We start from the raw sequence: 25,000 nt of genomic DNA on the forward strand, positions 1-25,000 counted from the left end.
AAGGTGAGACGTTGTTATAAATAAGGTGAGACGTTGTTATTAATAAGGTGAGACGTTGTTATAAATAAGGTGAGACGTTGTTATTAATAAGGTGAGACTTTGTTATTATTAAGGTGAGACTTTGTTATTAATAAGGTGAGACGTTGTTATAAAAAAGGTGAGACGTTGTTATTAATAAGGTGAGACGTGAGATGTTGTTATTAATAAGGTGAGACGTTGTTATTAATAAGGTGAGACTTTGTTATTATTAAGGTGAGACTTTGTTATTAATAAGGTGAGACGTTGTTATTAATAAGGTGAGACTTTGTTATTATTAAGGTGAGACTTTGTTATTAATAAGGTGAGACGTTATAAATAAGGTGAGACGTTGTTATTAATAAGGTGAGACTTTGTTATTAATAAGGTGAGACTTTGTTATTAATAAGGTGAGACGTTGTTATAAATAAGGTGAGACGTTGTTATTAATAAGGTGAGACGTTGTTATTAATAAGGTGAGACTTTGTTATTATTAAGGTGAGACTTTGTTATTAATAAGGTGAGACATTGTTATTAATAAGGTGAGACTTTGTTATTATTAAGGTGAGACTTTGTTATTAATAAGGTGAGACGTTATAAATAAGTTGAGACGTTGTTATTAATAAGGTGAGACGTTGTTATTAATAAGGTGAGACTTTGTTATTATTAAGGTGAGACTTTGTTATTAATAAGGTGAGACTTTGTTATTATTAAGGTGAGACTTTGTTATTAATAAGGTGAGACGTTGTTATTATTAAGGTGAGACTTTGTTATTAATAAGGTGAGACGTTGTTATTAATAAGGTGAGACTTTGTTATTATTAAGGTGAGACTTTGTTATTAATAAGGTGAGACGTTGTTATAAATAAGGTGACACTTAGCCTTCAATGACTTCAAAATATTATTAATGATAAATGTACTCATGTATTCTGAAGCTCTGGGCTCAGGTACAGCTGGTTTACTTTAAAGTCAGACTTTTAAAAAATGTATTGTTTACCTTAAAAGTCAGGCTTATTAATACATGTATTGTTTACCTTTAAAGTCAGATGAACTTTGTGAAACATGAGAACTTGTCTTCATGCTCCAGGTTCTGATCTAAGACTCTGAGACTCAGCATGGGTCCTGTGCTACTGCTCATGATGTTGGCTGCAGAGAACTCTGGTAAGAAAGCTTAAACATTAAACATTAAACATTAACAGTAAACATTAAACATTAACATTAAACATTAACATTAAACATTAACATTAAACATTAACATTAAACATTAACATTAAATATTAACATTAAATATTAAACATTAAACATTAAACATTAACATTAAACATTAAACATTAACATTAACATTAACATTAAACATTAAACATTAACATTAAACATTAAACATTAAACATTAACATTAAATATTAACATTAAACATTAAACATTAAACATTAACATTAAACATTAACATTAAACATTAAACATTAACATTAACAGTAAACATTAAACATTAACATTAAACATTAACATTAAACATTAACATTAAATATTAACATTAAACATTAAACATTAACATTAAATATTAACATTTACATTAAACGTTAACATTAACCATTAAACATTAAACATTAAACATTAAACATTAACATTAACATTAACCATTAAACATTAAACATTAAACATTAAACATTAACATTAACATTAAACATTACATATTAACATTCACATTAAATGTTAACATTAACCATTAAACATTAAACATTAACCATTAACCATTAACATTAAACATTAAACATTAAACATTAAACATTAACATTTAACATTAACATTAAACATTAAACATTAAACTTTAACATTAAACATTAACATTAAACATTAAACATTTAACATTAACATTAACATTAAACATTAAACATTAAACATTAACATTAAACATTAACATTAAACATTAACATTAAACATGAAACATTAACATAAACATTCTCTCCCCAAACTCATCCAGGACTGCACTGATCTTTCCATATTCAAATCGCAAATCCAACCCCACCTGTTCAGAACTGCTTTTAATGTGTGATTGTTTGCTCTATGTTCTTATTATTTGTATTTATTATTATTATGTTATGTGAAGTGTCTTTGAGTATCACGAAAAGCGCTGTATAAATTAAATGCATTATTATTATTATTAACATTAAACATTAAACATTAAACATTACCATTAACATTAAACATTAACATTAACATTAACACTAACATTAAACATTAAACATCAAACATTAAACATTAACATTAAACATTAACCATTAACATTAAACATTAAACATTAAACATTAAACATTAAAATTAAACATTAAACATTAACATTAACATTAAAGATTAACATTATAATTATATTTCAATTCAATTCAGTTTATTTTGTATAGCCCAATATCACAAATTACAAATTTGCCTCAGAGGGCTTTACAATCACATACGACATCCCTGTCCCATATATGAGCTGCGAGGACCACAAGGAAAGACGGTGATACTTACTGGGGTTTACCTGTTTGAAGAATGCAAAGGAGGTTCACTGTTTTGCATGTATTTGCGTTCCCAGAGGTCACAGCCACTCCACCTGAACACAGCACAGGTCTGAAATTCGTTGTTGCCTTCCCGGAGAACATCGCCTACTATCATCCGGTTGTGGCCCAAAACATGGTCCAGCTCACTGCCTTGTATGATGACACTTCGGTCAACATTAAATCTTATACCTTCGCGGATATAGAAATGACCCTGAGTCAAGGAGAGTCCAAGAACTACACACTTGATGAAAGAATGGAATCTAACTCACAAAGCATCTCCGACAGAGTTCTCCAAATTACCAGCAATAACTTAATCACGGTCCACGCCATCAACCAGAAGCAGAACAGTGTGCAGACGGCTTTGGTTTTACCGACCGACAAACTGGCCAAAGAGTACCTCATCCCGCCGGTACCCGAGATCCAAGGAACCACTTTGCCTGTGAACATAGTCACCGCAGGCGTAACTGAAAGAGGTCCCTTCAGACTCGTTATCGTCAATGGGGAAAATGCAGGAAACATTGTAACTGTTAAAGGTACAAACGATGAAAAGTTTACGCTTGAGTCTAACCATATTGTTCAGATCTGGTTGGGAAAAACAGAGCAATTCCGATCTGTGACAGCCAGCTACCCAGTGGCGGTCCTCTTTGGTCACACCTGCGCTATGCGGAGCAGCTGCATCTGTGGGCAGCTGTACGCCGCGCTGCCGCCAGCCAAAGAAGAGAAGCTGAAGTTCTACATTCCACCGGCTCTGGCCAATGGAACTGAAGCATTTGTACTCGTGTCAGAGAAAACAGGCACCAAAATACAGGACTTCAACCCGGCATCGCCGCTGGTCGAGACAGCCGGCACAGCTATCTTCTACCATCAGGGCTTACTCCTCCCGCTGATCCCAGATACCGACTTCGCTGCCTGTTATGTCGTTCACAGCATCCTTGACACGCAGAACTTTGTATTTATTGTGGTGAACAAGACTTTCACTGATGGGGTTCATGTTGGAAATCTTCGTTTGGAGAACAGCTGGCAGGATCTGAAAGGGACTGATTATGTCTCCACAACTGTTGTTCTGGTGTTGGGCAAGAGCGTCATCTGGCACGCCTCCTCCAAAATGGCTGTCTATTTCATGGGAAGAAAGAATGGTTCTTGGTTTGGGAACCCAGCCGCCATCATCAGTACAAGCCCAGGTATGGAGCCGCACATTTATAGTCCGAGCTACAGCTTAAAAATGTAACTTTTAGCCTCCTTTAGTATTCCACAAAGCCTTTTAGTAGTTAAACTAGAAAGTAACTGTTGCTACCAAGCTTTCCAATCACAAGAATGGCAGATTCACCACTAAACTCTTGTTGTCTGAAACAAGGAATCCTTCTCTTTAGTTTCAGTAGTTAAGCTAACGTTAGCTCAGTGAGTTGGATGAAATCTCTGTCAGATATCTTATATATTCCCATCTGATTAGTTTGAAGCAGATAATCTTGAACATGCCTGATTGGCTACATGCATTAAATCTAATATCTACAGTATATTAGACCAGACTGAGAATAAAGCTAACAGGTCATTCATTCAAGACTTGCCCGTTAATGATCCTTGTGTTTGGCTCATGTAACAATATCTTGCAAACTCCCCCAGAGCCAATACACATTAGGATGGAGCTGCTAATGTTAGCATAACACTCTGATAGCATCCACAACACCCCTCTTACTCATGAGCTAATGATGAGCCTCTTTGGTCTTGGACGTACCACTTGGTGCTACTCGAGATAGTATAAGCTAGTTATGAGCTGGGAAATGTTAACAATGTATCTGGTAAACACACTGTTGGTTCCATATGAAGGCTAACTAGAGCCCTAAGCTTCCAGGCTGCTAAGCTATGATTGCTAAGCTACAGACCGATGCACGAAACACAGTGTGGTTTCTTATCAAACAGGCCTTCTCATTCCAGGCCTTCTCATGTGTCTCTGTTGTGTTTCATCTGAACTCCCCAAAAGATTTCAGGGGGTGCGTCTTGTCTCCAGAGGTCCTAAAAATTGGAGAAGTGGCAAACAGCTGGCAAGAATCCCTGAAGTACTGCAAAGACCAGAAGATGGAGCTGGTCAGCTTCCCTGAGGCCCAGCACCAGAGAGAAGTCTACGGAAAACTCCTCCAGGCCCAGGGCGCCAGCCGGCAGGAGGTGTGGATCGGCATGCGGCGCAGCTCCCGGTCTGGGGAGTGGTACTGGCTGAACGGGGTTCCTGTCAATGACACCAACTGGGAGGAGGGGGAGCCCGGCACAGTGCACGACGGCCAGTGTGCCATCATGAGTCTGGACGAGAACAAGAACTTTGGCTGGAGTGACAAGGGCTGCTGTGAGGCCGCTAAACCCGTTTGCCACATTGAACCCATTTTACTAAACATATCATAAAAGTAATATTATCAGAATCAACATATTTTATGTGGGATTTATTTTTGAAAAACTTGCCCAGAGAAAAAAACAAATTATTCCATAATGATCTGGTAACAAAGTTTAGTCCTTCAAAAAAAAATCAAGAAACCTTTTTGGACATTTGTGAAGAAGACAGGAAGTAGGTGTAGACAGGAAGTAGGTGTAGACAGGAAGTACGTATAGACAGGACATATGCTACATCCCAAGTCTTGATTATCGTTTCCTCGCACCTCACTTGAACTGGAAGTTTTTCAGGTATTTGATTGGACACGCCCCCTCACTGTTCATCATGTATTTGATTAGTAGTTTAACACCATTAAATCAACTGAACTGAACTGAACTGGATTCTTAGTAGAATGTTCCTTAAGAACTGTCCACAGAACCAGCTGTTAGACTGTCAGATGTGACCAGCTGATCCAGATGTGACCAGCTGTCAGCCGTCATCGCTTGACGCTTCCGAAGAAACGACATCTCATTTCTCTTAAAACATATTTCCTCGTTTCCTCTCTCCTTGTGTGGTTTCCTTGAGTCTCTCCATGCATCCCTGGTGGGAGGGACTAGGAATTGAGGGAAACAGGGATGCAATTAGGAGACCTGGGATGCACCCAGTGGTGTAGACAGGAAGTAGGTGTAGACAGGACGTAGGTGTAGACAGGAAGTAGGTGTAGACAGGACGTAGGCGAAAACAGGAAGTGTCTGTAGACAGGACATAGGTGTAGACAGGAAGTGTCTGTAGACAGGACGTAGGTAAAAACACAAAGTAGGTGTAGACAGGACGTAGGTGTAGACAGGAAGTGTCTGTAGACAGGACGTAGGTAAAAACACAAAGTAGGTGTAGACAGGACGTAGGTGTAGACAGGAAGTGTCTGTAGACAGGACGTAGATGTAGACAGGACGTAGGTGTAGACAGGAAGTGGCTATAGACAGAACGTAGGTGTAGACAGGAAGTGTCTGTAGACAGGACGTAGATGTAGACAGGACGTAGGTGTAAACAGGAAGTGGCTGTAGACAGAACGTAGGTGTAGACAGGAAGTGTCTGTAGACAGGACGTAGATGTAGACAGGACGTAGGTGTAGACAGGAAGTGGCTATAGACAGGACATAGGTGTAAACAGGAAGTGGCTGTAGACAGGACGTAGGTGTAGACAGGAAGTGGCTGTAGACAGGACGTAGGTGTAGACAGGAAGTGGCTGTAGACAGGACGTAGGTGTAGACAGGAAGTGGCTGTAGACAGGACGTAGGTGTAGACAGGAAGTGGCTGTAGACAGGACGTAGATGTAGACAGGACGTAGGTGTAAACAGGAAGTGGCTGTAGACAGAACGTAGGTGTAGACAGGAAGTGGCTGTAGACAGGACGTAGGTGTAGACAGGAAGTGGCTGTAGACAGGACGTAGGTGTAGACAGGAAGTGGCTGTAGACAGGACGTAGGTGTAGACAGGAAGTAGGTGTAAGTTTGAAGCCTCCTGCGTTACATTCGAGGAAAGACTTTCTTTCTTTAAGCTTCCGTCTGCATTCAGGAACTAAAGAAAGAAGCGTGTTTCAGTTGTAACTTTGCTTCAGTCGGTCTTAGACTTTATGTTGAGGCTTCAGGATGTTGGGAAAACGACCTTCTGACCTTTCAGGTGATTAAAGTTACTGAAATTAACCAAAGAGACCAATGTCCTAAACCATGAGGAAGCTGATTCATGATGGTGAAGGTTTGACTTGTAGCTTTAATTCATTAATAAACATATTAACATTTTATGAATGGTGGTTTGAATATATATAAGAGTTAATGTCTAAGATAACTGCCAATGTATTGATTGTTTAGACAATCTGTGATCTGATTGGTCAAGGGACACTTATTGATCAGCTGATCAATGTCTCCAGGTCTCCTAAGGTCCCGTGTTTGACTCCTCCCCCTTCACACAGTTCCATTACATAAATGTTCATTCCACGTGTTTCTGTTTGAATAAACTCCATTTAAACTCTGATTGTTCTAATAAATCTATTCTAATGTTTGAACCTGTTGTTTTGTATTTATAATATATATATATATATATATATATATATATATATATATACACAACAATGATAAATATGACATTATTAATAATCACATACATTTAATAGAGGCTGTGTCCATAGGTTCAGTGTCTCAACAATGAAGGCAAAGAAATTATTGATCAGCAGAGAATCGTTAAGTCTTTCATTTAAGAAGTGATTTTAGATTCATTGATAAGTCAAAATAAACAATATCAACGTTACCTCAACATGAACTGACAGATGAACCAGAGAGTTGGATATGAATTAAACTCATAATCATAACATCAGAGTCTATCAGGACAATAAAGTGATGAATAATAATAATTAAGTACATGGATATTGATCCTTAAAGACTTGTTGATGGGGTTACTTCCCCCAGCATCCGGCTCCCTGCAGACCTCCTCCCTGCAGCATCCAGACCCCCGTCCCCACCAGGAGGAGGACCTTGGCCCCCAGAGACAGGGACAGGAGGAGCAGGAGAGGAGGCGATGCCCCGCCCACATAGCGGGGGGGCGGGGGGGGCAGGAAGTATAGGGCGGCCTGTTCTTTGCCCAGCGGGTTGGAGGCGCTGCAGGTGTACCGCCGGCCCGGCTCCACGTCCCTCAGCTGGCTGACGGCGAGGAAGTGAGACGCCGAGCCGCGAGGGGAGGAGCCATCCAGGAGGTTGTCGGGGCCGAGCCACTGGACGTCCGGCAGCGGGGAACCCTGGACCCGGCACAGGGCCCTGAACCCGGACTGCTCAGTGCCCTCCACCCACAGAGACTGGATCCGAGGAGGAGCTGGGGGAGGAGGGAGGACACAAGGGTGAAGGAGAGAGACAGGATCCTAGTAGGAGCCAGGGGAGGAGGGAGGACTCAAGGGTGAAGGAGAGAGACAGGATCCTAGTAGGAGCCAGGGGAGGAGGGAGGACTCAAGGGTGAAGGAGAGAGACAGGATCCTAGTAGGAGCCAGGTGAGGAGGGAGGACACAAGGGTGAAGGAGAGAGACAGGATCCTAGTAGGAGCCAGGGGAGGAGGGAGGACACAAGGGTGAAGGAGAGAGACAGGATCCTAGTAGGAGCCAGGGGAGGGAGGACTCAAGGGTGAAGGAGAGAGACAGGATCCTAGTAGGAGCCAGGGGAGGGAGGACTCAAGGGTGAAGGAGAGAGACAGGATCCTAGGAGGAGCTGAGAGAGGAGGGAGGACTCAAGGGTGAAGGAGAGAGACACGATCCGAGGAGGAGCCGGGGGAGGAGGGAGGACACAAGGGTGAAGGAGAGAGACAGGATCCTAGTAGGAGCCAGGGGAGGAGGGAGGACTCAAGGGTGAAGGAGAGAGACAGGATCCTAGTAGGAGCCAGGGGAGGAGGGAGGACTCAAGGGTGAAGGAGAGAGACAGGATCCTAGTAGGAGCCAGGGGAGGAGGGAGGACTCAAGGGTGAAGGAGAGAGACAGGATCCTAGTAGGAGCCAGGGGAGGAGGGAGGACACAAGGGTGAAGGAGAGAGACAGGATCCTAGTAGGAGCCAGGGGAGGGAGGACTCAAGGGTGAAGGAGAGAGACAGGATCCTAGTAGGAGCCAGGGGAGGGAGGACTCAAGGGTGAAGGAGAGAGACAGGATCCTAGGAGGAGCTGAGAGAGGAGGGAGGACTCAAGGGTGAAGGAGAGAGACACGATCCGAGGAGGAGCTGGGGGAGGAGGGAGGACACAAGGGTGAAGGAGAGAGACAGGATCCTAGTAGGAGCCAGGGGAGGAGGGAGGACTCAAGGGTGAAGGAGAGAGACAGGATCCTAGTAGGAGCCAGGGGAGGAGGGAGGACTCAAGGGTGAAGGAGAGAGACAGGATCCTAGTAGGAGCCAGGGGAGGAGGGAGGACACAAGGGTGAAGGAGAGAGACAGGATCCTAGTAGGAGCCAGGGGAGGGAGGACTCAAGGGTGAAGGAGAGAGACAGGATCCTAGGAGGAGCTGAGAGAGGAGGGAGGACTCAAGGGTGAAGGAGAGAGACAGGATCCGAGGAGGAGCTGGGGGAGGAGGGAGGACACAAGGGTGAAGGAGAGAGACAGGATCCTAGTAGGAGCCAGGGGAGGGACGACTCAAGGGTGAAGGAGAGAGACAGGATCCTAGTAGGAGCCAGGGGAGGAGGGAGGACTCAAGGGTGAAGGAGAGAGACAGGATCCTAGGAGGAGCTGAGAGAGGAGGGAGGACTCAAGGGTGAAGGAGAGAGACACGATCCGAGGAGGAGCTGGGGGAGGAGGGAGGACACAAGGGTGAAGGAGAGAGACAGGATCCTAGGAGGAGCCAGGGGAGGGACGACTCAAGGATGAAGGAGAGAGACAGGATCCTAGTAGGAGCCAGGGGAAGGAGGACTCAAGGGTGAAGGAGAAAGACAGGATCCTAGGAGGAGCTGAGAGAGGAGGGAGGACTCAAGGGTGAAGGAGAGAGACAGGATCATAGTAGGAGCCAGGGGAGGGAGGACTCAAGGGTGAAGGAGAGAGACACGATCCTAGGAGAAGCTGAGAGAGGAGGGAGGACACAAGGGTGAAGGAGAGCGACAGGATCCTAGGAGGAGCTGAGAGAGGAGGGAGGACACAAGGGTGAAGGAGGGGATCCTAGGAGGGAGAAGGGAAGAAGGAGGAGGACGTACCCTCAACTCTCAGTCGGGTCCCCATCTTGTCCTCGAAGCTGACGTGGTCCCGTCCATGGACCTCCACCCGGCAGTAGTAGCGCCCGCTATCCTGCAGGGTGGCGCCGCTGATCCGCAGCGATAGGTCGTGCTCCCTCGGGTTCCCCTCCAGTCGGTATCGCTGGTCCTGCTGGGGCCCCAGCTCCGCTGGTGCAGCGGTACAGGACGGTGGCTCCCTGACCGTGGCCCAGACGCCACAGCACCTGCAGGGAGGAATGCTGGGAGTGCTGCGGGTGGCTGAAGGTGCAGGGGAGCACCACCGGGTAGCCCTCCACCGCGCGCACCTCCGGCTGCACCTTTGTGGACCAGCCGTCGTCTCTGGAGCCGGATGCTGCCGGCCAGAACAGATCAGGAGGAGCAACTTTATACTGTTGATGAGGAGCAACTTTATACTGTTGAGGACGATCAACACACACACACACACACACACACACACACACAAACCCCACGCATGCACTCACCTCCACCACTGAAACTACTCCATACACCACTGTTTTGCTACCTAAATTCAATAAAAACCCTTGCTGATAACAATTACCTGGGTGTGTCCCCCTTTGTTGTCGCGGCCCCAAGGGGAGTGTTACATTTGGGCCCCCTGATATCCATATTCATTGTTTCTGACGGTTCATAGATTGGTTCAACCAGAATGTGATTTTGCTCAGTAGTTTTGCTTCATTCAGTATATGATAACACAAGAGACAGAATTTCAGGGTCTTAGTGATATTTTATGCTCATTTGGACACGATCACTGAATAAAGATGAACTAGTTCAGTGTCAAATATACCATTCAATGGAAAAAAATAGTTTAATATAAATCACAAATATATAGATATAGATATAGATATTTTATATATATATATACATATATATATACATATATTTTTTATATGTATATATATGTACAATTAGTCACCAGCAGTGAGACGTAGACAAGCTGACGTAAACTCACTGAATACTTTCTGAAACCAATAATGAATAATCTTATAATAAATACTCTTATGACATTTTGTGTGTGTGTGTGAGCTCACCGATAGCAGAAAACAACAGACCCAAAGTGCTGCCAATCCACCGGACTTCCATGATGAGACTGCTGAAGAAACAACGCAAGCTAGGACATAGGATTGTGTGTGTGTGTGTGTGTGTGTGTGTGTGTGTGTGCGTGTGTGTGCGTGTGTATGCATGTGTGTGCGTGACTCAGTACCTCCAGACACACTGTGTGTGTGAGTGTGTTTCCATACTTCTGTTACTTCCTTCTGTCTATTAAAAGCAGAATAAACCAGCTGGTTTTGGTTTCTTTGTGTCTTTTTGATCCAGCATCTCTTTAATTAATAATAATCAATAATTAAACAATAAAGGTCTTTAATGGTAACATTTCAATACAACACTTATACACATGAATCATTCATTAACCTCCAATGTGCATCTTAAAGTAAAGGGAGGGATGAAGAGATGGGTCGAGCTGGGTTGCCCTGGTGTGGGTTGGTCCTGGTGTGGGTGACCCTGGTGCGGGATGCCCTGGTATGGGTGACCCTGGTGTGGGTTGCCCTGGTGCGGGTGACCCTGGTGTGGGTTGGTCCTGGTGTGCGTTGGCCCTGGTGTGGGTTGCCCTGGTGCGGGTGACCCTGGTGTGGGTTGGTCCTGGTGTGGATTGTCCTGGTGTGGGTTTCCCTGGTGCGGGTGACCCTGGTGTGGGTTGGTCCTGGTGTGGGTTTCCCTGGTGCGGGTGACCCTGGTGTGGGTTTCCCTGGTGCGGGTGACCCTGGTGTGGGTTGGTCCTGGTGTGGGTTGGTCCTGGTGTGGGTGACTGTGGTGTGGATTGTTCTGGTGTGGGTGGCCGTGGTGTGGATTGCCCTGGTGTGGTTTGGTCCTGGTGTGGGTTTCCCTGGTGCGGGTGACCCTGGTGTGGGTTGGTCCTGGTGTGGGTTGGTCCTGGTGTGGATTGTCCTGGTGTGGGTTTCCCTGGTGCGGGTGACCCTGGTGTGGGTTGGTCCTGGTGTGGGTTGGTCCTGGTGTGGGTGACTGTGGTGTGGATTGTTCTGGTGTGGGTGGCCGTGGTGTGGATTGCCCTGGTGTGGGTTGCCGTGGGAGGATGAAGATGAGAGGAGGATGAAGATGAGGAAGATGTCTCTGATTTTCAAACCAGACCGGCTTCAGTACACATCTGATAGAAGGAACCCTGAAGACGGAGAAGCTGAGACGGAGAATCCATCTCTACTACTCTGCCCCGGTCCATCACAATGACCCTGAGGACAGTCAGACAGGCAGACAGACAGGGAAGGAGATCAGTCAATCAGACAGACAGACAGACAGACAGGGAAGGAGATCAGTCAATCAGACAGACAGGCAGACAGGTAGACAGACAGACAGGGAAGAAGATCAGTCAATCAGACAGACAGGCAGACAGGTAGACAGACAGACAGGGAAGAAGAGCAGTCAATCAGACAGCCAGGCAGACAGACAGGGAAGAAGAGCAGACAGACATGAAAGAAGAGCAGGCAGACAGGCAGACGGACGATAGTGCTATCTTGACGACCACTGAGAGGACCTGCTGGACATGATGGTGTTGAGGCGGTGTGCGATGGTCAGGACTGTGCAGTCTTTAAACTGAGTCCGGATGGTGGACTGGATCAGCTGGTCTGGGTTCAAGTCCACAGCTGCTGTGGCTTCATCCAGTACCAGAATCCTGGTCTTCCTCAGCAGGGCTCTGGCCAAACACAGCAGCTGCCTCTGACCCAGACTGAGAGCAGAGACCATTACAACTTCCTGTCTCGTCTATGAATATATATGTGTGTATGTATATATATATATATATATATATATATATATGTGTGTATATATATATATATATATGTGTGTATATCTCTATCTGTGTTGGTCAGGTAAACCTGGTCCAGGTGTGCTGCAGGTGGACCTACCTGAGGTTCTCTCCTCCTTCACAGTACTTTTTACCTGAAGCATCATCACCTTCATCATCATCATCATCATCATCACCACCTTCATCATCATCATCATCACCACCTTCATCATCATCATCATCATCATCTTTAAACAACAGAAACGGTTGATGGTTAAACTTTAGTGTTTTATTATCAAACTGCCAGAGACATTTGTGTGTGTGTGTGTATGTGTGTGTGTGTGTGTGCATGTGTGTGTGTGCATGTGTGTGTGTGTTTACACTGAGCATGTGCAGTTAGTCACATGACTTGTTTTCTGTTAACGAAGCTTGTCAATCACAGATCAATCGTTACAAATATCCCAACTCTCAGCAAACGTCCGTCATGTTTTCTCATATTGATTAGCAGGTGGGCGGGTCCACCAGAACACTGTGATGTGATTGGTTGTCGTGGTCCAATGAGGAGCGTTGGTTCTAGGACCCTTTAGCACTTCTGGTCATTATCCCAATCATCTTCCACTGGTCTGGAGTCAGCTGAGACACAAACAGACATTGTTTTATTAGTCTGATCTTTTACACTTGGAGCCATTCAAAAATAAAATGTTATCTGAATCATCATCAATAAACGTCCTTCATGTGTTTGTGTTCTTAGATTTAAACAATGAAAAGAAAACACGCGTGGTTACCAATTAGTTATTATCATATTAATTAATTCACCGTAAGTGGAAATACAAACATCGATAAGTTACTTCTGAACGTAATAGTCAATGTTTCTGGGGGAAACATTTAAGCGTGGCACTCACTCTGCGCAGCTCGTTAAACTCTCCGGCCATCGACACGTATTCTCCCCCATCAAACCGGACCACCTGAGAACACACAGGAAAAGTTCATCTAAACTGACCCAAGATCAGACTCAACTCTGGCCTAAGCTCAGACTCAACTATGGCCTAAGGTCAGCCTAAACTCTGGCCTACGGTCAGCCTAAACTCTGGCCTACAGTCAGACTCAACTATGGCCTAAGGTCAGCCTAAACTCTGGCCTACGGTCAGCCTAAACTCTGGCCTACAGTCAGACTCAACTATGGCCTAAGGTCAGCCTAAACTCTGGCCTACGGTCAGCCTAAACTCTGGCCTACAGTCAGACTCAACTATGGCCTAAGGTCAGCCTAAACTCTGGCCTACGGTCAGCCTAAACTCTGGCCTACGGTCAGACTCAACTCTGGCCTACAGTCAGACTCAACTATGGCCTACGGTCAGCCTCAACTCTGGCCTACAGTCAGACTCAACTCTGGCCTACAGTCAGACTCAACTATGGCCTACGGTCAGACTCAACTATGGCCTACGGTCAGACTCAACTATGGCCTACGGTCAGACTCAACTATGGCCTACGGTCAGCCTCAACTCTGGCCTAAGGTCAGACTCAACTATGGCCTACGGTCAAGACTCAACTCTGGCCTACAGTCAGACTCAACTATGGCCTACGGTCAGCCTAAACTCTGGCTTTAGGTCAGACTCAACTCTGGCCTAAGGTCAGCCTCAACTATGGCTTTAGGTCAGACTCAACTATGGCCTAAGGTCAGACTCAACTCTGACCTACAGTCAGACTCAACTCTGGCCTAAGGTCAGACTCAACTCTGACCTACAGTCAGACTCAGCTCTGGCCTTAGGTCAGACTCAACTCTGGCCTAAGGTCAGCCTCAACTCTGGCCTACGGTCAGACTCAACTATGGCTTTAGGTCAGACTCAACTCTGGCTTAAGGTCAGCCTCAACTATGGCTTTAGGTCAGACTCAACTATGGCCTAAGGTCAGCCTCAACTATGGCCTAAGGTCAGACTCAACTCTGGCCTTAGGTCAGACTCAACTCTGGCCTTAGGTCAGCCTCAACTATGGCCTAAGGTCAGACTCACAGCTCCAGACATCCAGCTAGCATAGTCGCTGCTCATGTACGCTGCCAGGTTTGCGATCTCTGTTGGTGTTCCAAGTCGACCTGTTGGGATCCGACCGATCATCTTCTTCTCAAAGTCTCCAGTTGGGTCCAGACGACTGAAGGCCCCCTAAACACAACAACAACAACAACAACAACAAGCGGACATCAATCTCCCCATTTTTAATGAACTCAGGAGGCCTCCTGGTTCTACTGAATCTTCAGAAGGTCTTTGGTCCCAGCAGCAGTTAGAGTTTATTAATGAACACTATTATCGTCTATTTTAAGTCTATTGTTGTCACTTTTGTGGTCTGTGAGAGTTTATTGTCGTCTGTATGTGCGTTTTATAAAGTGTTCTATCTTATCAAACAGACAACCATAAACAAACAGAGGATATGAGCAGATGGGCGGTACCTTGGTTCTGATAGGTCCAGGCTGGATTATGTTGAACCTGTGGCCGTAGCGCCCCCACTCTGAAGCCAGAGACCTGACACACACACACAGACACAGACCATGAAGACAATATGAAAACAGCTCAAAGGTTAAAGGTTAAAGGTCAGACTGACTTGTAGAGCGCCTCGACTCCGGCCTTCGCCGACGCACTCGGAACAACGAAGCCAGAACCCGACTCAGCGTAGATGGTAGTGATAGCGAGGAAGGACGCACCTGGACATTAATAAATGATAACAACAATAAGAAGGGTGGAGTTAACGAGAATGGTTACTTCCTGGATGATTCAGGAAAAAACTGGAAAATGTTGCTATTTGACTTTTGCTAAATTAAATTGGAAATCTGACTCTGGACCAGTCTCTGACCTCTCTGACTGAGGACCAGTCTCTGACCTCTCTGACTCAGGATCAGTCTCTGACCTTTCTGACTGAGGACCAGTCTCTGACCTTTCTGACTCAGGACCAGTCTCTGACCTCTCTGACTCTGGATCAGTCTCTGACCTCTCTGACTCTGGACCAGTCTCTGACCTCTCTGACTCTGGATCAGTCTCTGACCTTTCTGACTCTGGACCAGTCTCTGACCTCTCTGACTCTGGATCAGTCTCTGACCTCTCTGACTCTGGATCAGTCTCTGACCTCTCTGACTCTGGACCAGTCTCTGACCTCTCTGACTCTGGACCAGTCTCTGACCTCTCTGTCTCTGGATCAGTCTCTGACCTTTCTGACTCTGGACCAGTCTCTGACCTCTCTGACTCTGGACCAGTCTCTGACCTCTCTGTCTCTGGATCAGTCTCTGACCTTTCTGACTCTGGATCAGTCTCTGACCTCTCTGACTCTGGATCAGTCTCTGACCTTTCTGACTCTGGACCAGTCTCTGACCTTTCTGACTCTGGATCAGTCTCTGACCTCTCTGACTCTGGACCAGTCTCTGACCTCTCTGACTCTGGACCAGTCTCTGACCTCTCTGTCTCTGGATCAGTCTCTGACCTTTCTGACTCTGGATCAGTCTCTGACCTCTCTGTCTCTGGATCAGTCTCTGACCTTTCTGACTCTGGATCAGTCTCTGACTTTTCTGACTCTGGATCAGTCTCTGACCTCTCTGTCTCTGGATCAGTCTCTGACCTTTCTGACTCTGGATCAGTCTCTGACCTCTCTGACTCTGGACCAGTCTCTGACCTCTCTGACTCTGGATCAGTCTCTGACCTCTCTGACTCTGGACCAGTCTCTGACCTCTCTGACTCTGGACCAGTCTCTGACCTCTCTGACTCTGGACCAGTCTCTGACCTCTCTGTCTCTGGATCAGTCTCTGACCTTTCTGACTCTGGATCAGTGTCTGACCTTTCTGACTCTGGATCAGTCTCTGACCTCTCTGACTCTGGATCAGTCTTTTGCCCAGCTCCAGTGTAATGAAGGCCGTCCCATTCAAGACAATGTCGGTGATGCTCTTCCAGGCGTTTGGAGACAGATGTTCTGACGGACAGACAAAGTTTCCTGCTGCATTGTTGATAATCACCTGGACCAATCAGGGGGGGGGGGGTTAGGGTCAGTGGGGGTCCTCACGACGACAGAAAAACAAACGTGTGTATGTGCTCTTACATCAGGAAGTCCCGTCAGAGACTCGACCTGGTCAACACAACGAGAGACGGCCTCAGGATCTCTGACGTCACACTGAACCACATGGACCTTCGACAGAGAAAGCGGGGGCTAATTCAGACCAGATCAGACCAGATCAATGTACCATTTATAAATCACAATCTTCTTCATATTGATCTATAAGTTGTTCCTGTTGATGAGATCAGTAACTGCCTGAAGGTTTGAACAAGAGGACTTGCAGACTTAACCTGGACTGACTGTGACGGGTCAGGTCCGCCTGGTTCGGTCTAGTTCTGGTTCTGGTTGGTTACCTTGTTCCCAGTCTGGCTGGTGATCTCCTCGGCTGTTTTCTGAAGGACGTCCAACTTTCTAAACGATAAACACAAAGTCAGGATTTAAATATTTAAACGATTTAAGGTCATAAAAACAAACTAGCATTAACTAGCGTTAGCATTAGGTAACATTAGCATTAACCAGCGTTAGCGTTAAATTAACCAGCATTATGGGGCGTTCACACCAAACGCGTTGCAAATGTTTCGTGCGAGTAGATCCCATGCGAGTAGATCCCATGCGAGTAGATCCCATGCGAGTAGATCCCATGCAAAGTCAATGCACAGACGCGAATGGTGTTGCGATAGACTTTGGCGAAACTTTCGCAACTCGCCAAGTTGCAAAAGCCAATCAGCGTTGAGAAGCTCCGCCCCCTGGCTACTGCTGCTCTAGTAGCGCTGGAAGTGGACGTTATCGAGACGGAGTCAGTGAGTCACCGAATATTCGCAACGCGTTTGCTGTGAACGCACCATTCGAGTTAATTAACCAGTGTTAGCGTTAACCTCTGACCTGCTGGCGATGACGCACTGCGCTCCCAGCTGAGACAGAGTGGTGGTCATGGCCCGGCCCAGCCCTGTCCCCCCCCCTGTGATGAACGCCACCCGGTTGTTGAAACTTCCGGTCGCCAGCATGGCGTCTTCAACTGGCGGGAAGAATGCCGCCTGAGGAAGAGGAGGAGAGCCGGACTGCTGAGGAAGAGGAGGAGAGCCGGACTGCTGAGGAAGAGGAGGAGAGCCGGACTGCTGAGGAAGAGGAGGAGAGCCGGACTGCTGAGGAAGAGGAGAGCCGGACTGCTGAGGAAGAGGAGGAGAGCCGGACTGCTGAGGAAGAGGAGAGCCGGACTGCTGAGGAAGAGGAGAGCCGGACTGCTGAGGAAGAGGAGGAGAGCCGGACTGCTGAGGAAGAGCGGCCGAGCAGTGGATCCATAACTGAAACCAGTACAGAGATCATCATGACAGAGACCTGGACTCACCTGGTCCTCTAATATTACATCATATTACATTACATCACATTAATACATTACATTACATTACATTACATCATATTACATTACATCATATTACATTACATTACATTACATTACATCATATTACATTACATTACATTACATCATATTACATTACATTACATTACATTACATTTCATGTCATTTAGCTGACGCTTTTATCCAAAGCGACTTACAATAAGTGCATTAAACCATGAGTCCAAACTCAGAACAACAAGAATCAAGAAAGTAACATTTCTTCAATAAAGTAGAATAGTTAGCCTTAATAGAATATTATACCTGTCCAGCTGTCCACATCTCTACCTGTCTAGATGTCTACTACCTGTCTACCTGTCCCCCTGTCTACATGACTACCTGTCTACCTGTCCCCCTGTCCACCTGTCTACATGACTACCTGTCTACCTGTCCCCCTGTCCACCTGTCTACATGACTACCTGTCTACCTGTCTACCTGTCCACCTGTCTACATGACTACCTGTCTACCTGTCCCCCTGTCCACCTGTCTACATGACTACCTGTCTACCTGTCCACCTGTCTACATGACTACCTGTCTACCTGTCCCCCTGTCCACCTGTCTACATGACTACCTGTCTACCTGTCTACATGACTACCTGTCCCCCTCTCTCCTTGTCCCCCTGTCCACCTGTCTACATGACTACCTGTCTACCTGTCCCCCTCTCTCCTTGTCCCCCTGTCCACCTGTCTACCTGTCCACCTGTCCACATGACTTACCTGTCTACCTGTCCACCTGTCTACATGACTTACCTGTCTACCTGTCCACCTGTCTACATGACTACCTGTCTACCTGTCCCCCTGTCCACCTGTCTACCTGTCCACCTGTCCACATGACTTACCTGTCTACCTGTCCACCTGTCTACATGACTTACCTGTCTACCTGTCCACCTGTCTACATGACTACCTGTCTACCTGTCCCCCTGTCTACATGACTACCTGTCCCCCTCTCTCCTTGTCCCCCTGTCCACCTGTCTACATGACTACCTGTCTACCTGTCCACCTGTCTACATGACTACCTGTCCACCTGTCCACCTGTCCACCTGTCTACATGTCTACATGTCTACCTGTCTACCTGTCCCCCTGTCTACATGACTACCTGTCTACCTGTCCCCCTGTCCACATGACTACCTGTCTACCTGTCCCCCTGTCCACCTGTCTACATGACTACCTGTCTACCTGTCCACCTGTCTACCTGTCCCCCTCTCTCCTTGTCCCCCTGTCCACCTGTCTACATGACTACCTGTCCCCCTGTCTACATGACTACCTGTCTACCTGTCCCCCTCTCTCCTTGTCCCCCTGTCCACCTGTCTACCTGTCCACATGACTTACCTGTCTACCTGTCCACCTGTCTACATGACTTACCTGTCTACCTGTCCACCTGTCTACATGACTACCTGTCTACCTGTCCCCCTGTCCACCTGTCCACATGACTTACCTGTCTACCTGTCCACCTGTCTACATGACTACCTGTCTCCCTGTCTACATGACTACCTGTCCCCCTCTCTCCTTGTCCCCCTGTCCACCTGTCTACATGACTACCTGTCTACCTGTCCACCTCTCTCCTTGTCCCCCTGTCCCCCTGTCCACCTGTCCACCTGTCTACATGACTTACCTGTCCCCCTGTCCCCCTGTCTACCTGTCTACCTGTCCACCTCTCTCCTTGTCTACATTTTCTGAAATGTTTACTTGTATTGATGTTATGTTTTTACCTTGCTTCTATGTAGAGCACTTTGTAAACTCTGTTTTTAAAGGTGCTATATAAAAAAATGTATTATTATTATTATTATTACCTGTCTAAATGTCCACCTGTCTGCAAGGAATTGTGGGTCAGCTTTGCTAAAGGAAGGTGCAGTGTTTCCTTTGCTAAAGGTGCAAGGAAAGGAAACATTGAAGCACCTTTACTTTCACCTTTAGAGGACAGCTCTTATTGTGGAGGACTCTGAGATACTTTACTTCCGCCCTGTTGTGCGCATGCACGTGCTGCTGGCGGAGGCACGAGGAAGTGGGTGAAAGGTCAAAAAACAGAAACGATTGATTTCTTAAAGTGTTTCATTCAAACCACGTTCACCATATATGGTCTATGATGTCTTCTTTATTATTATATCGTTGATTATTGACTGTTTCATTGTTTATGTTGTTGTTTTTGCAGCTTCTCTCTGACGTCACAGTTCATATCTGTAAACACCTTTTGATCATAAACACTTTAAATGTTTCTCACCGGGTGAACGGAAGTCCTCGCGGACCGGAGAAGTTCCGCTTTCCTCCAAAACAACGAGGCCGCCATGTTGTTCAGTACCTGTTGACCTTTGACCCGGGTCTCACCAACATGAAGTGTGTGGGGGAGGGGGACTCACAGCTGTTTCTAAAGTACAAAAATACACAAAGCTCCACAGAAACAACACCTCACAGAAATAAAAACAATAGAAATATTTAGCAAAAATAATAAAAGAAAATTAATAACTAATATAATTATTATATTTTAATGTATCATATATTGAATGTATACATTGAATTAATCATATATAATGCATATATAGTGTATATAATTAATATATTCTGTTAAAATAATAATTAATATAAAATGACACCCCCACGCCCCTATGAGCGGTGGTTCAGTCCAGAATGGGACGACGATCACGTGTTACCGTAATGTGTCTAAAATGACGTCATGTCAGAAAAATACTCCCGTTGTTTTCTTATTTTCTAAACAATCCACCGTTACGTGTCATGTGATCGATATCCGATCAGCTGCATATCGATGACGGACTAATCGACCTCTAAAGATCGGGCGCGCAGGACTTTTATTTTGAAGGGCTTCCTGTTTGCTGGGACAGTTACGGTACCGGGTCCGTGTGGACCGACGTCTGGAGACCAGCAGGTATCGATAGTGGATCACTGATGGAGGATCGAGTCTCTGGACCCAAACTGGTCCTGGTCTTCACCGGAAAACGGAAGTCCGGGAAGGATTACGTGACGGACCTGATCCAGAACCGGTACCTGGTTTATTATTAGTTTACCTGTTTACTGTAGTACTCTGTTTACTGTAGTACTGTGTTTACTGTAGTACTGTGTGTTTACTGTAGTACTCTGTTTACTGTAGTACTGTGTTTACTGTAGTACTGTGTGTTTACTGTAGTACTGTGTGTGTTTACTGTAGTACTCTGTTTACTGTAGTACTGTGTTTACTGTAGTACTGTGTTTACTGTAGTACTGTGTTTACTGTAGTACTCTGTTTACTGTAGTACTGTGTTTACTGTAGTACTGTGTGTTTACTGTAGTACTCTGTTTACTGTAGTACTGTGTTTACTGTAGTACTGTGTGTTTACTGTAGTACTGTGTTTACTGTAGTACTGTGTGTTTACTGTAGTACTCTGTTTACTGTAGTACTGTGTTTACTGTAGTACTGTGTGTTTACTGTAGTACTGTGTGTTTACTGTAGTACTGTGTGTGTTTACTGTAGTACTCTGTTTACTGTAGTACTCTGTGTGTTTACTGTAGTACTCTGTGTTTACTGTAGTACTGTGTGTTTACTGTAGTACTCTGTGTGTTTACTGTAGTACTGTGTGTGTTTACTGTAGTACTCTGTTTACTGTAGTACTCTGTGTGTTTACTGTAGTACTCTGTGTTTACTGTAGTACTGTGTGTTTACTGTAGTACTGTGTGTTTACTGTAGTACTGTGTGTTTACTGTAGTACTCTGTTTACTGTAGTACTGTGTTTACTGTAGTACTCTGTGTGTTTACTGTAGTACTGTGTGTTTACTGTAGTACTCTGTGTGTTTACTGTAGTACTCTGTTTACTGTAGTACTGTGTTTACTGTAGTACTCTGTGTGTTTACTGTAGTACTGTGTGTTTACTGTAGTACTGTGTGTGTTTACTGTAGTACTCTGTGTGTTTACTGTAGTACTCTGTTTACTGTAGTACTCTGTGTGTTTACTGTAGTACTCTGTGTTTACTGTAGTACTCTGTTTACTGTAGTACTCTGTGTGTTTACTGTAGTACTCTGTTTACTGTAGTACTCTGTGTTTACTGTAGTACTCTGTGTGTTTACTGTAGTACTCTGTGTGTTTACTGTAGTACTCTGTGTTTACTGTAGTACTCTGTTTACTGTAGTACTCTGTGTTTACTGTAGTACTCTGTTTACTGTAGTACTCTGTTTACTGTAGTACTCTGTGTGTTTACTGTAGTACTCTGTGTGTTTACTGTAGTACTGTGTGTTTACTGTAGTACTCTGTTTACTGTAGTACTCTGTTTACTGTAGTACTCTGTGTTTACTGTAGTACTCTGTGTGTTTACTGTAGTACTCTGTGTTTACTGTAGTACTCTGTGTGTTTACTGTAGTACTCTGTGTTTACTGTAGTACTCTCTGTTTACTGTAGTACTGTGTGTTTACTGTAGTACTCTGTTTACTGTAGTACTCTGTTTACTGTAGTACTCTGTGTTTACTGTAGTACTCTGTGTGTTTACTGTAGTACTCTGTGTTTACTGTAGTACTCTGTGTGTTTACTGTAGTACTCTGTGTTTACTGTAGTACTCTGTGTGTTTACTGTAGTACTCTGTGTTTACTGTAGTACTGTGTGTGTTTACTGTAGTACTCTGTGTGTTTACTGTAGTACTCTGTGTTTACTGTAGTACTCTGTGTGTTTACTGTAGTACTCTGTGTTTACTGTAGTACTGTGTGTGTTTACTGTAGTACTCTGTGTTTACTGTAGTACTGTGTTTACTGTAGTACTCTGTGTTTACTGTAGTACTGTGTGTTTACTGTAGTACTGTGTGTGTTTACTGTAGTACTGTGTGTTTACTGTAGTACTGTGTGTTTACTGTAGTACTGTGTGTGTTTACTGTAGTACTGTGTGTTTACTGTAGTACTCTGTGTTTACTGTAGTACTGTGTGTTTACTGTAGTACTGTGTGTGTTTACTGTAGTACTCTGTGTTTACTGTAGTACTGTGTTTACTGTAGTACTCTGTGTTTACTGTAGTACTCTCTGTTTACTGTAGTACTGTGTGTGTTTACTGTAGTACTCTGTGTTTACTGTAGTACTGTGTGTTTACTGTAGTACTGTGTGTGTTTACTGTAGTACTCTGTGTTTACTGTAGTACTGTGTGTTTACTGTAGTACTGTGTGTGTTTACTGTAGTACTCTGTGTTTACTGTAGTACTGTGTTTACTGTAGTACTCTGTGTTTACTGTAGTACTGTGTGTTTACTGTAGTACTGTGTGTGTTTACTGTAGTACTCTGTGTTTACTGTAGTACTGTGTTTACTGTAGTACTCTGTGTTTACTGTAGTACTCTGTGTGTTTACTGTAGTACTCTGTGTTTACTGTAGTACTGTGTGTTTACTGTAGTACTGTGTGTGTTTACTGTAGTACTCTGTGTGTTTACTGTAGTACTGTGTGTTTACTGTAGTACTCTGTTTACTGTAGTACTCTGTGTTTACTGTAGTACTCTGTTTACTGTAGTACTCTGTGTTTACTGTAGTACTGTGTGTGTTTACTGTAGTACTCTGTGTTTACTGTAGTACTGTGTGTTTACTGTAGTACTGTGTGTGTTTACTGTAGTACTCTGTGTTTACTGTAGTACTGTGTGTTTACTGTAGTACTGTGTGTGTTTACTGTAGTACTCTGTGTTTACTGTAGTACTGTGTTTACTGTAGTACTCTGTGTTTACTGTAGTACTGTGTGTTTACTGTAGTACTGTGTGTGTTTACTGTAGTACTCTGTGTTTACTGTAGTACTGTGTTTACTGTAGTACTCTGTGTTTACTGTAGTACTGTGTGTTTACTGTAGTACTCTGTGTTTACTGTAGTACTGTGTGTTTACTGTAGTACTGTGTGTGTTTACTGTAGTACTCTGTGTGTTTACTGTAGTACTGTGTGTTTACTGTAGTACTGTGTGTGTTTACTGTAGTACTGTGTGTTTACTGTAGTACTCTGTGTTTACTGTAGTACTCTGTGTGTTTACTGTAGTACTCTGTGTTTACTGTAGTACTGTGTGTGTTTACTGTAGTACTCTGTTTACTGTAGTACTGTGTTTACTGTAGTACTCTGTTTACTGTAGTACTCTGTGTTTACTGTAGTACTCTCTGTTTACTGTAGTACTGTGTGTTTACTGTAGTACTCTGTGTGTTTACTGTAGTACTGTGTTTACTGTAGTACTCTGTGTTTACTGTAGTACTGTGTGTGTTTACTGTAGTACTCTGTGTTTACTGTAGTACTGTGTTTACTGTAGTACTGTGTGTTTACTGTAGTACTCTCTGTTTACTGTAGTACTGTGTGTTTACTGTAGTACTCTGTTTACTGTAGTACTGTGTTTACTGTAGTACTGTGTGTTTACTGTAGTACTCTCTGTTTACTGTAGTACTGTGTGTTTACTGTAGTACTCTGTTTACTGTAGTACTGTGTTTACTGTAGTACTCTGTTTACTGTAGTACTGTGTGTTTACTGTAGTACTCTCTGTTTACTGTAGTACTGTGTGTTTACTGTAGTACTCTGTGTGTTTACTGTAGTACTGTGTGTTTACTGTAGTACTGTGTTTACTGTAGTACTCTGTGTGTTTACTGTAGTACTCTCTGTTTACTGTAGTACTGTGTGTTTACTGTAGTACTCTGTTTACTGTAGTACTGTGTTTACTGTAGTACTCTGTGTTTACTGTAGTACTGTGTGTGTTTACTGTAGTACTGTGTTTACTGTAGTACTATGTGTGTTTACTGCTGTGTTTACTGTAGTACTGTGTTTACTGTAGTACTCTGTTTACTGTAGTACTCTGTGTTTACTGTAGTACTGTGTGTTTACTGTAGTACTCTGTTTACTGTAGTACTCTGTGTTTACTGTAGTACTCTGTTTACTGTAGTACTCTGTGTTTACTGTAGTACTCTCTGTTTACTGTAGTACTGTGTGTTTACTGTAGTACTCTGTGTGTTTACTGTAGTACTGTGTTTACTGTAGTACTCTGTGTTTACTGTAGTACTGTGTGTTTACTGTAGTACTCTGTGTGTTTACTGTAGTACTGTGTGTTTACTGTAGTACTCTGTGTTTACTGTAGTACTGTGTGTTTACTGTAGTACTCTCTGTTTACTGTAGTACTCTGTTTACTGTAGTACTCTGTGTTTACTGTAGTACTGTGTTTACTGTAGTACTCTCTGTTTAC

At 44.4% G+C, this 25,000-nt stretch overlaps 4 protein-coding genes across 8 annotated transcripts in view; 2 read left to right on the forward strand and 2 right to left on the reverse strand.

The window, feature by feature from the left end:
• LOC117745365 (IgGFc-binding protein) overlaps positions 1-6,153 on the forward strand; it is a 6,511-nt gene extending 358 nt beyond the window's left edge. Inside the window, exons 2-4 of one of the 2 annotated variants that reach the window (XM_034553646.1) lie at positions 1,102-1,175; positions 2,587-3,732; positions 4,530-6,153. In XM_034553646.1, the coding sequence (XP_034409537.1) occupies positions 1,130-1,175; positions 2,587-3,732; positions 4,530-4,942 (1,605 nt within the window). In that variant the 5' untranslated portion in view covers positions 1,102-1,129 and the 3' untranslated portion in view covers positions 4,943-6,153. The remainder of the gene's footprint in view (positions 1-1,101; positions 1,176-2,586; positions 3,733-4,529) is intronic. The other variant, XM_034553647.1, reaches the window with a different exon arrangement.
• Positions 6,154-6,656: 503 nt separating this feature from the next.
• Positions 6,657-12,399, reverse strand: si:dkey-11p23.7 (V-set and Ig domain-containing protein). Its single transcript, XM_034554244.1, is given in 6 exon segments — positions 6,657-7,766; positions 9,607-9,791; positions 9,793-9,976; positions 10,674-10,794; positions 11,145-11,772; positions 12,191-12,399. Coding segments are annotated over 6 exon segments (1,740 nt in total). The 3' UTR covers positions 6,657-7,353.
• Positions 12,400-12,706: 307 nt separating this feature from the next.
• On the reverse strand, positions 12,707-20,203 carry decr1 (2,4-dienoyl CoA reductase 1, mitochondrial). 2 transcript variants are annotated; one of them, XM_034554430.1, is made up of 10 exons: positions 20,073-20,203; positions 17,345-17,763; positions 16,816-16,873; positions 16,508-16,594; positions 16,250-16,424; positions 15,029-15,128; positions 14,877-14,949; positions 14,446-14,592; positions 13,342-13,404; positions 12,707-13,072 (listed from the first exon to the last, which is right to left on the reverse strand). In XM_034554430.1, the coding sequence occupies exons 1-10, from the start codon at positions 20,136-20,138 to the stop codon at positions 13,013-13,015; spliced, it is 1,248 nt and encodes a 415-aa protein (XP_034410321.1). In that variant the 5' UTR covers positions 20,139-20,203; the 3' UTR covers positions 12,707-13,012. The 2 variants fall into 2 exon arrangements, with proteins under 2 accessions (XP_034410321.1, XP_034410322.1); XM_034554431.1 differs by having other exon boundaries at positions 16,277-16,424; positions 20,073-20,200.
• Positions 20,204-20,505: 302 nt separating this feature from the next.
• The window catches only part of pmvk (phosphomevalonate kinase), a 10,364-nt gene continuing 5,869 nt past the window's right edge, over positions 20,506-25,000 (forward strand). For 2 of the 3 annotated variants that reach the window (XM_034553071.1, XM_034553072.1), the window contains exon 1: positions 20,506-20,847. In XM_034553071.1, coding sequence (XP_034408962.1) covers positions 20,753-20,847 — 95 coding nt within the window. In that variant the 5' untranslated portion in view covers positions 20,506-20,752. The remainder of the gene's footprint in view (positions 20,848-25,000) is intronic. The other variant, XM_034553073.1, reaches the window with a different exon arrangement.

Source organism: Cyclopterus lumpus, chromosome 16 (assembly GCF_009769545.1).
Source record: "Cyclopterus lumpus isolate fCycLum1 chromosome 16, fCycLum1.pri, whole genome shotgun sequence".
Taxonomy (NCBI): domain Eukaryota; kingdom Metazoa; phylum Chordata; class Actinopteri; order Perciformes; family Cyclopteridae; genus Cyclopterus; species Cyclopterus lumpus.